The sequence below is a fragment of the Berghia stephanieae genome, chromosome 15, assembly GCF_034508935.2.
Source record: "Berghia stephanieae isolate SIO BIC M18660-M18661 chromosome 15, UCSD_Bste_1.3, whole genome shotgun sequence".
NCBI classification, from domain to species: domain Eukaryota; kingdom Metazoa; phylum Mollusca; class Gastropoda; order Nudibranchia; family Aeolidiidae; genus Berghia; species Berghia stephanieae.
Window position 1 is genome coordinate 9,085,251 of NC_088374.1, and position 12,500 is coordinate 9,097,750.

Genomic DNA, 12,500 nt, shown 5'->3' on the forward strand with positions numbered 1-12,500 from the left:
ATATATTTATGAGTGTTGGTGGGTACTTGTAGGTACGAAAGTGCTCGATAATGGTGGTTAGAGCCCAAATAAGGCCCACCTTTTTTATTTGATGGACCTGTGTCCACCAATACATTTTCTATTTGACACTTTCTGTTTTTTACAACTGCACTAGGTTTATAAAGGACATAACAAAAGGCAAAAAGGCATTTTGTAAGTTTTGTGTTATTTATTTAGAACAACTTTGGAAATAAGTCAAGTGGGCCTTAATAAGGCAAGTATGCCCTAATAAGGCCCATCACAAAAATCACCATACATCACCATAAGAACAACATAAACAGTTTCTAGGCTTGTAACAACATCAATATAAATCTAATTGTCACATTCTGGGCAAACAAAAGAGTCGTCAGCCTTGGTCAACCCGACACAATCTTCATGATACCATACACTACAGCTTTCACAGCTCCGCATGTCTTCAATTTTGGTATCTTGGCACACGGGACAGTACCAACCACTTTCTGTTTGTGTTGTTTTCTTCGCCTTCTCCTTCCCTTTGCCATTCCCCTTCCCCTTTCCACCATTTCCAGTTTTTTCAGTTTCAAACAATGATTTTGAAATTACAGTAGCTCTGTAGTTGATGCTTTTCTTTCTCACGACTGATCTCTTCTTTTTAGTTGGTGTTTTCATGAGATCACAAAAACTTACATTTGTAGAGGGTGATGGTAAAACTGGGGCTGAAGTCGTTGGCATTGACATTGCCAAAGGCTGAGAAGGCTTCTCTGTGCCTGGTGTCGCAGCTGGAGCAGACACTGAAGACTGTGGTTGCAGTGTGGCTTCAGCTAATGACGTTGATGGTTGTTGTTGTGTGGCGTCAGCTGACGTCAAAGGTTGAGGTGGTTCATTGTCGTCAATTTGAGTGGCTTCACTTGGAGCAAAAGCATGGTCTGGGATTGCATTCTTGTTGAATGGGTATATTCCGCACTTGCGAAACCCACTTGTGATGTTTCCCATTGTCATGCATTTCATCCAAACAGGGGTGAACACCTTCCCAAACACGTCTTTTGAGAGTGTTCTATCGGGACGAGTCCTCCAGAATTCCAACACCTGCTTGTCCCAGTGATGCTCAAAGGAGCGGAATACAGCAGTATCCAGAGGCTGCAGTTCATGCGTCGTGTTTGACGGCAGACAGAAAAGCGTGATGTCATATTTGTCTGCCTCGTCCAGAATATCCATTGACAGATGACATTTTGCTCCATCCAAAATCAGAAGCACTCTACCGGCCGGTTTAAACTTAGAAAAGTGTTTCAGCCAATTGACAAACACTTCATGTATCATGCTGCCCTTCTCTGCCATTTCAAAGCATGACAGAGGAGGGAGGTCATCACCATATTGTTCCTTTCTATTCTTTCCCTTGAAAATGATCATCGGGGGAACCGCAATCCCCACTGCAGAAACACATGCAACAATAGTCACGTTTTCACCATGCTCTGGTGCTACCAAATGTACCCGTTTGTGGCCTTTGGCAGCAATCACTCTTTGTTGATGGTGGAGAGATAGTTGGCAACCTTTCTCGTCCAAATTGAAGATGTGATCTGGCTGATTAAACAGATCAAGGTCTTTCATAGTTTCCTCAAGTTTAGTGAAGTGATCATTCACAATGAATCTATTCAGTTTCTGTGCTCGTGCCTGATTCATTGCTTGTGCTTTTCTGGCACTCAACCGTGGATGGCGTTTCATGAAAAGCCGAAACCACTTTTCTCCTGCAAGATTCGATGTGAAAGGGTGAGAAATATTGTTTTTGGCAACATAATTAAAGACATGGCTCCTGATCATCTTTGCGGTGAATGGCATGCCCAGAGACGCAAACCGGATGATGCGATTCACGAGCATTAATTCTTCCTCCGAAGACAATATAGTTTTTCGTCCAAGTCTCTTTTCGGTGGATCCGCTGGACAAATGGTTCCGGAGGGTTCTTCTAGGAATACCGAAACGAGTTGATGCCTCGTGCACAGAGATACCCCCACCGTCTCCTCTGTTGACGGCTCTCATTGCATTCTCCATATCTTCCTGGGACCACTTTGCTCTGCGCGTCGAAGCCATTGATCAGGATCAAACTGAAAATATAGAGAAGACATAGATTGATTTAGCTTTGAATTTGGCGAAAAACTTGTGTTGTGTGTCTCTACAATTGTTTTTGATAATTATTAATAAACAATTAACAACCCCCTGAACAAATAGCATGTTAAATTGAGTCTCAAACACAAACTTTCCAATGTGCCTTAATAAGGCCCACCAGGGATTCTAGGCGGGCCTTAATAGGGCATACCCTAGCAAGTCAATTCTTCATACTTTGTCACATGAACACTTGACTAAGCTTAAATTTTTTGAAGTAAATCAAGTTATAAAAACCTTTTAAACTGAAATATATGTCTATGATTGTTAATATTAACTTATACTTACGTAAACTGGCTGTCGAATGGGTTCTTGACAAACTTTCTTGTCAAAACAAATTGTAAACAAACACACTTCTTGCCTTGGGCGATGATACGCGTCGATCAGGGAAACGAAACTTCGTTTATCGTTTACATTTATCTCTAGGTTGCCGGAAGTGTTAAGGTTTTTCACTTTATGAACCACAATTTTATGGTACAGGGGGGTGGGCCTTATTTGGGCCTGGGCCTTATTTGGGCAGGGGACCTTATATAATGCAAATTTTCACTCACATTTTTTTGGCCGAGACGACTCGTTTCTGTGTTTTTTACACTTCTCCACACAGAAAAGTGTAAAAAAACACAGAAACGAGTCGTCTCGGCCACAAAAATGTTAGTGAAAATTTACATTATATATATATATATATATATATATATATATATATATATATATATATATATATATATATATATATGTATATATATATATATGTATATGTATATATATATATATATATATATATGGGTCTGATCTGTTTATGCATAATTAGAATATTAATTACAAGCGCTATACAGCAACAGTAACACATTGATTTGGAGAAAATACCAAAGTATAACCATACGTTTTAAATTTGTTCTCCGATGTATCTACAATGCCGTAATCTTGTTGAATGTTTGTTTAAGAGCGTTGTGTCATTTTTAAAAACCATGAATTCATGGCATTGTGTCCCCACAGCTTTAAAACTAAATATAATTTTTTTAGCTGTCTATTCTAAAGAACGGAAAAGATAAACTGTTGTCTTGAAATGTGATATTTATCTCGTAAACATGATGTTTGTCTATAAGTGTGTATGTGTGTTTGCGCACACTGACAAAACCTGCATATTTAATTTTAAAAAGATTAGCTATATGGATAGCAATGCATGAACTAAATGTGATCCACCTTCTCTAAGCGGTATTATGTCGGGATGTCTTGAGTGCCAACAATTTAATTTATTGACAACACCATGAAACTTGGGGTTTGTTTCGATTTGTTGTGTTAGAGAATGAGGACAATTTCTCACAATGCAAAAACTCAAAAATTGGTATTTACTATCCATTTAATTCTAAAATCACTTTTCGTGGTCCATTTCATCCCGACATAATACCGTTTCGAGACGATGGGTCACAAATGTGACCCATCGTCTCAAAACGGTATTATGTCGGAACGCACCACATGCTTAAAAGCCGAATTTAATGTTAAACTGGTCAAAAATATAAATTGTTGGCATTAGCACCTAAAATATGATATCCATTCTCCTCAATAAAACATACAAACTCAACACAAGTCTGATAGTTCTGGCTATAAATTCAATTTTCAACATCTTAACCATCCCGACTTAATACCGTTTTGAGGCGAAGGGTCACAAATGTGATCAAAGCGCAAAAGTTTGAAAAATGTAAGGTGATGCGTGAAGGGCGCTGTCATTCCTTTTTTTAAAATGACATTCGTTTTTGTCCATGTTTTCAATGTGTCTAAAGCCCCCAAAAGACGCCGACATCCGCTGGTAGCGGGACGGATGACCTATCGCTGTGACCCGATCCCTGCGTTTATCGCAGATGATTTTTGCCCACATACGGGGAGATATTTTTTTAGGCGATCGGCGATCGGGGGCGTGGCAGTATAAAAAAGTGGACAATTTTTTTCGGATTTTCGCTGTTTTCACGTCGGATTCGTGATCAGCGTCAAATTTACAATAGGTTTGATACTAAGAACTGTGTGTTTACTCCAAAAATTGGTGAAATTAGAAATAAATTTTAATTAATAGTGAGGCTACGATCCCAATTACTGTCTGTTATTCTATCTTTCGTCTTGCGCACAATAGTGATTACTTCTCACTAAATTATATCAATTAGACTGTTGAAGGAACGAAATTGACATCATTCCACTCTTTGTTATTGTATTAAGGCAGTCATTTTGGTAATTAGTTCTCACTAAATTATATCAATCAGACTTTTAACGTTCGAGGTTACTTGTAGTTTTGTGTGACGGTACGTTATTTCCGACTGGTGGATGTTGTGAGCATTTTACCTAAACTCATAGCATCAATAACCGTCCAAGATATTCCCATCATATGTAGCAATAGCTATAAGAGAGAGAGAGAGAGAGAGAGAGAGAGAGAGAGAGAGAGAGAGAGAGAGAGAGAGAGAAAGAGAGAAAAAATTACTTGCGCTCTATATACCGCTATATTCAATAAAGGTGCTCAAATCACTTTATAAGGGTCTTTGGCCAACATAAAAACATGTTAGACGAGACATGACTGTTAAGCGATATTGCAATTGTTTCCCGACAGAGACGACGCTGAAAACAGCGAGGTACTCATTTTAACAGTGAACAAGGTGAGAGAATGCTAGTAAAGAGCCTTTTCCAAGGACTCAATTATGCGCCACTCAGAGCGGGACTCGAATCCAGTACCGTCCGATCCAAAGGCGAGTGTCATTTCACAAGATCACATGCATAGCCGCACAAAAAAGTGATGAGAGAATAGATTCATGTGTATTGAAGGAGGAGAGAGCGGATGGAGTGAGTAAAGTTCTTGGATATTTATAGAAGGAACCAAATTGACGTCACTCATCTCATTGTTATTGTTTTTAGACACCCATTTTTATGATTAGTTTCATTAAAATATATCAGACTATAACGTTCAAGATTCCATGTAGATCTTTGGGTTGGAGTGATATTTCTGGCTGGCGGACTTTGTGAGTGTGGACAATAAAGATTTGTTATTTATCGTCATTATTATTATTATTATTATTATTATTATTATTATTATTATTATTATTATTATTATTATTATTATTATTATTATTATTATTATTATTATTATTATTATTATTATTATTATTATTATTATTATTTATAAAACAAATCGACAGTGTTCCCGTGGCAGGTGAAACGGGTACTCCTCGGGACTACTCGCATTCGCACCCCCCCCCCAACCACCACCGCCACCACACACACGCACACAGCTCTTTTTTTTTTTGGGGGGGGGGGGCGTTGTTTGTAGAGTATAATTCAGGGTTACAATGCCCACCCCTGTCATCACGTTGTCAAGGCTTTTTGGCATCTGCCAATCCCAAATGTCTGTGTCAAGGTCGACCGTCATGTCGCGTCAACGGGTGAGGAGGAAAAAAAAAAAAAAGAACTGGCATATTATTATATCATTACATTGAAAATTATGAAAACTATTTTTTATTTTGTATGAAATCCTTTATAAATTTTACGATGATCAAGAACGAAACTTTTGCCATCTACCTCTTCCTGGCGCAACATTTATAAAAATATTATTTAAAAAAAATAATAACACAGCATTTATTTGGCGCAATATCCACGTGCTCAAAGTGCGTTACAAGGGGTCCCAAGGCAACAGCAATATTAAACTTGAAAGACGAGACATGACGCCTGTCAGGCGATGTGACATTTTTTCCTAACAAATTCAACGAACGGCCATGTACTCATTTTACACCTGAGTACGGTGAGAAAATGTGAGTAAAGAGCATTTTCCAAGGACTCAACTCTGCGCAACGCAGAGCGGGTCTCGAAACCTGAACCTTCTGATCTGGAAGCGAGAGTCATACCACAAAACAGGGAGGAGCACTGTTCTGTCGGCCACATAACTTCAATATTAATTAAATTTTATTTCTAATTTCATCAATTTTTGGAGTAAAAACATAGTTCTTGGTATCAAACCTATTGTAAATTCGACGCTGATCACGAATCTGACGTCAAAACAACGAAAATCCGAAAAAAATTGTCCAATTTTTTATACTGCCACGCCCCTGATCGCCGATCGCCTCGAAAAATATAAAAGGCTCCATACACGCACGGTTTTGATAGGCGTCCGAACCACGATCAGGCAAACCGGGGTGAAAACGCAATGTGTGTGGCCAAATACCTGGCCGATAAACCTAGGTACGGTCGATCGCCCGCACAGCCCGCTTTGCTTAATATTTTTCGAGGCGATCGGCGATCGGGGGCGTGGCAGTATAAAAAATTGGACAATTTTTTTCGGATTTTCGTTGTTTTGACGTCAGATTCGTGATCAGCGTCGAATTTACAATAGGTTTGATGCCAAGAACTATGTTTTTACTCCAAAAATTGATGAAATTAGAAATAAATTTTAATTAATATTGAGGCTATGTGGCCGACAGAAAAGTGCCCCTCCCTGTTTTGTGATGGATCAAGTGGTATGACTCTCGCTTTCGGATCGGAAGGTTCAGGTTTCGAGACCCGCTCTGAGTGGCGCAGGGTTGAGTCCTTGGAAAAGGCTCTTTACTCACATTCTCTCACCGTACTCAGGTGTAAAATGAGAACATGGCCGTTCGTTGTCTTTGTTGGGAAAAAATGTCACATCGCCTGACAGGCGTCATGTCTCGTCTTTCAAGTTTAATATTGCTGTTGCCTTGGGACCCCTTGTAAAGCGCTTTGAGCACGTGGATATTGCGCCAAATAAATGCTGTGTTATTATTTTTTTTAAATAATATTTTTATAAATGTTGCGCCAGGAAGAGGTAGATGGCAAAAGTTTCGTTCTTGTTCATCGTAAAACTTATAAAGGATTTCATACAAAATAAAAAATAGTTTTCATAATTTTCAATGTAATGATATAATAATATGCCAGTTCTTTTTTTTTTTTTTTCCTCCTCACCCGTTGACGCGACATGACGGTCGACCTTGACACAGACATTAGGGATTGGCAGATGCCAAAAAGCCTTGGAATGGGGTGGGCATTGTAACCTTGAATTATAATCTACAAACAACGCCCCCCCCCCCCCCCAAAAAAAAAAAAAGAAAAAGAAAAGAGCTGTGTGCGTGTGTGTGGTGGTGGTGGTGGTGGTGGGGGGGGGGGGTGCGAATGCGAGTAGTCCCGAGGAGTACCCGTTTAACCTGCCACGGGAACACTGTCGATTTGTTTTATAAATAATAATAATAATAATAATAATAATAATATAATAATAATAATAATAATAATAATAATAATAATAATAATAATAATAATAATAATAATAATAATAATAATAATGATAATAATAATAATAATAATAATAATAATAGTAATAATAATAATAATAATAATAATAATAATAATAATAATAATAATAATAATAATAATAATAATAATAATAATAATAATAATAATAATAATAATAATAATAATAATAATAATAATAATAATGACGATAAATAAAAAATCTTTATTGTCCACAAAATGGAAAAATTTCCGTGGTCTACGTTGCTTTTAAACTTAAATCGGATTGCAAATGTATTGATGTTATGCGTATTGGAAAAATACTCACGACATCTCCATCGGGGTATAACATATTAACACACAAAACTGCAAACGCGAACGTTCATTGTCTGATTGATATAACTTAGTGATAAGTTAATTATAAAATGCTGTCTAAAAGCAATAACAACGGGTTGACTAACGTCAAATTCATTCCTTCTATTGATGCTCTGTGTTAAATTAAAATACTCACAAAGTCCGCCAGCCATAAATATCACTCCAGCCCAAAGATCTACATGGAACCTTGAACGTTATAGTCTGATATATTTTAATGAGAACTAATCATAAAAATGGGTGTCAAAAAACAATAACAATGAGATGAGTGACGTCAATTTGGTTCCTTCTATAAATATCCAAGAACTTTACTCACTCCATCCGCTCTCTCCTCCTTCAATACATATGAATCTATTCTCTCATCACTTTTTTGTGCGGCTATGCATGTGATCCTGTGAAATGACACTCGCCTTTGGATCGGACGGTACTGGATTCGAGTCCCGCTCTGAGTGGCGCATAATTGAGTCCTTGGAAAAGGCTCTTTACTCGCATTCTCTCACCTTGTTCACTGTTAAAATGAGTACCTCGCTGTTTACAGCGTCGTCTCTGTCGGGAAACAATTGCAATATCGCTTAACAGTCATGTCTCGTCTAACATGTTTTTATGTTGGCCAAAGACCCTTATAAAGTGATTTGAGCACCTTTATTGAATATAGCGGTATATATTGCGCAAGTAAATTTTTCTCTCTTTCTCTTTCTCTCTCTCCCTCTCTCTTTCTCTCTCTCTCTCTCTCTCTCTCTCTCTCGACATGTTAGATTATTATAGCTATTGCTACATATGATGCGAATATCTTGGACGGTTATTGATGCTATGAGTTTAGGTAAAATGCTCGCAACATCCACCAGTCGGAAATAACGTACCGTCATACAAAACTACGAGTAACCTTGAACGTTAAAAGTCTGATTGATATAATTTAGTGAGAACTAATTACCAAAATGACTGCCTTAATACAATAACAAAGAGTGGAATGATGTCAATTTCGTTCCTTCAACAGTCTAATTGATATAATTTAGTGAGAAGTAATCACTATTGTGGCAAGACGAAAGATAGAATAACAGACAGTAACTGGGATCGGTTCTGTCGGCCACATAGCCTCACTATTAATTAAAATTTATTTCTAATTTCACCAATTTTTGGAGTAAACACACAGTTCTTAGTATCAACCCTATTGTAAATTTGACGCTGATCACGAATCCGACGTGAAAACAGCGAAAATCCGAAAAAAATTGTCCACTTTTTTATATTGCCACGCCCCCGATCGCCGATCGCCTAAAAAAAATATCTCCCCGTATGTGGGCAAAAATCATCTGCGATAAACGCAGGGATGGGGTCAAAGCGATAGGTCATCCGTCCCGCTACCAGCGGATGTCGGCGTCTATGGGGGGCTTTAAGCAAAGCGGGCTTTGCGAGCGATGGACCGTACCTAGGTTTATCGGCCAGGTATTTGGCCACACACATTGCGTTTTCACCCCGGTTTGCCTGATCGGGGTCTGGACCAGGATCATATCCGGGCGTGTATGGAGCCTTTATGTCTAAGGGTGCGTGAGGGAATGGGAGTTGAGATACCACAGTTGAGTTAATCCCCGGGTCCTGAGATTATCGCGTTACAGATTAATTAATATGATGTCTCTACATAATCAAAGGATTTGGTATTGGATAAAAAGGGGTAGACGGTGTATAGTATGGGATGAGGTATATTATATGGCGTCTAAAACCATTGTTGTCATCATCATCATCATCATCATCATCATCATCATCATCATCATCATCATCATCATCATCATCATCATCATCATCATCGTCATCATTACTATCTTAACCCATACCAAACGATTTATTCCAGACACTTCCCCAATTGCCTTTAGCTACGGCTATAATAGTAAATCTAAAGCAATTAAAGGACGTAGTCTTGTATTCGAAGAGAGAATCTTGGATGAAGGAAACAACTACAATCCATCTAACGGCTCGTTCGTCGCGCCGATTAATGGATTATATGTATTCCATTTGGTGGTGACCAATGTAATGAAGGATGGTAAGTTTTGTGGTTTGTGTCATGGTGTAGTTTAATTGATGTTAACCCTCTCCTTACCACCTATTGGAAAATCGTCACATTTGTTACGACCCAACTGTCATATTTCTCATCCAGATTTCATTTCTATTTGCTATAAATCTAAATTGAGCTTTTATATAGCGCAATATCCACTTAACGTGCTCAAAGCGCTTTACAAGGGTTCCCTGGTCAACAGCAACATTTAACATGTAGGACGAGACATGACGCCTGTTAGGCGATATTACATTTTTTTGGACAAAGACAACGCTGTTAACGGCCAGGTACTCATTTTACACCTGAGTACGGTGAGAGAATGTGAGTAAAGAGTTTTTTCCAAGGACTCAACTATGCGTCGAGCGAGGCTCGAACCCAGGACCTTCCGATCCGAAAGCGAGTGTCATACCACTAGACCACATAGCCGCACTATAGCTATAAAAACATGACATTTTGTAATAGAGCTCATGTTATCGAACAATAGAATGTGCTTGTTGCTTTTCTGTATGAGTAAGAAATGTCTGTTTTTGTGTTGGATGGGTGTGAAGTTTTGGGGAAAATTCTGAAAATGGTTGGTAAGGAGAGGGTTAATGATATTCTTCACCATTAAACTATTTTTTAAATTAAGTAGTAATACGAGATTTGATCAGGCTCTAGCTCGGGAAAAACGGTCATTTTTTCTGTAGTCTGAACACGATATACAATATCATAACATAATAACGGGAGGGAATAAAATAGGAAAATGGGAGGGCATATTTCTACTTAATTTCAGAAATAGCTTCATAATCACCATTAAACCTCATGAAATCGTTTAATGGTGAATTATAACGAACTATTTTTTCCATTGAGCGCAATACGATAGTTTCAAAGCGAAGTGTTCAGTTTGCAACATCCATTACCAAAAATCTAGTTAAATCCTACCTCAATTTTTAGGTTCCAATGATTTGGGTTAAATTGCTTCCATCAAACTGTCATCCTCCCTTTGTACATCTCCTTGCACTGGTTTGGCGCAAAACTGCAATAGGGAATGAGATTAGCGGAATAGTAGCGTCCCTTGATTGGACGTCACCCATAGTCTGTGACGTCACCGGCGGAAAAGTCATTAAAACGTTGTTAGAACAAGATATGAAGGGAGTAGAAAAGTGCCAGAAGACAATAGAGAATAAAATTTTTTTCGCGGCGGTGGTGGGGTTTGAACCTGCGACCTTATTGGTACGACAACTCCGCCTGGCAGTTGAGAGCGTGGCTCTACCGTCTGAGCTATCCACGAACACAAAAATATTCGTATCAAACCCAAGTCATATTTCTAAAGCCTTCTCTCACTCACTACTGGAGATCGCCGGCTCGTTCGCGCGCCACCATCGCGAAGTTATTTTTGACCAACAGTTAAGCTTAATAGCCAATATTCTCAACACAAACACATAACATAGAAACGATTGAGACATTGAGTATGCTCCGGTATATGGGGTGAATTTTTTAATTCAGAAAAGTAAGTGGAGCAGGCACTTATGTTGGTAACAACAAGATATGAAGTGAGTAGAAAAGTGCCAGAAGACAATAGAGAATAAAATTTTTTTCGCGGCGGTGGTGGGGTTTGAACCTGCGACCTTATTGGTACGACAACTCCGCCTGGCAGGTGAGAGCGTGGCTCTACCGTCTGAGCTATCCACGAACACAAAAATATTCGTATCAAACCCAAGTCATATTTCTAAAGCCTTCTCTCACCCACTACTGGAGATCGCCGGCTCGTTCGCGCGCCACCATCGCGAAGTTATTTTGACCAGCAGTTAAGCTTAATAGCCAATATTCTCAACACAAACACATAACATAGAAACGATTGAGACATTGAGTATGCTCCGGTATATGGGGTGAATTTTTTTAATTCAGAAAAGTGAGTGGAGCAGGCACTTATGTTGGTAACAACAAGATATGAACTGAGTAGAAAAGTGCCAGAAGACAATAGAATTTTTGTTCTCAAAAATAACTTCGTGATGGTGGCGCGCAAACGAGCCGGCGATCTCCAGTAGTGGGTGAGAGAAGGCTTTAGAAATATGACGTGGGTTTGATACGAATATTTTTGTGTTCGTGGATAGCTCAGACGGTAGAGCCACGCTCTCACCTGCCAGGCGGAGTTGTCGTACCAATAAGGTCGCAGGTTCAAACCCCACCACCGCCGCGAAAATTTTTTTATTCTCTATTGTCTTCTGGCACTTTTAAAACGTTATTAGAGAGAGAACGTCATGTTGGTTGTGCGCATGCGTCTCTCGTCCTCGCACAACCAATATGACGTTCTCTCTCTAATAACTTTTCCGCCGGTGACGTCACAGACTATGGGTGACGTCCAATCAAGGGACGCTACTATTCCGCTAATCTCATTCCCTATAGCGCTATCTAATGATTAGCATAATCTTTTGGATAGTAACATTATTACATATGTGACCCAACGTCTCAAAATGGTATATGTCGGGATGGACCAGATGCTAAAAAGTCAAATTATAGCTAAACTTGTCAAAAATATGTAACGTTGGTTTTTAGCGCAGTAAAATATGATATTCCTTCTCCTCTTATAAAGCATATAAACTCAAGTTAAGTCTGCTATATCCGGCTACAAATTACATTTTCACCATCTTAATCAACCCGACTTAATACCGTTTTGAGACGAAGGGTC

The 12,500-nt window shown here is 38.8% G+C and overlaps 1 protein-coding gene across 1 annotated transcript in view; it reads left to right on the top strand.

Annotated features, from left to right (window-relative positions):
- The window catches only part of LOC144960259 (uncharacterized), a 22,792-nt gene that overhangs the window by 8,849 nt on the left and 1,443 nt on the right, over window positions 1-12,500 (top strand). The window contains exon 6 of the mRNA XM_078893294.1: window positions 9,632-9,820. Coding sequence (XP_078749420.1) covers window positions 9,632-9,820 — 189 coding nt within the window. The remainder of the gene's footprint in view (window positions 1-9,631; window positions 9,821-12,500) is intronic.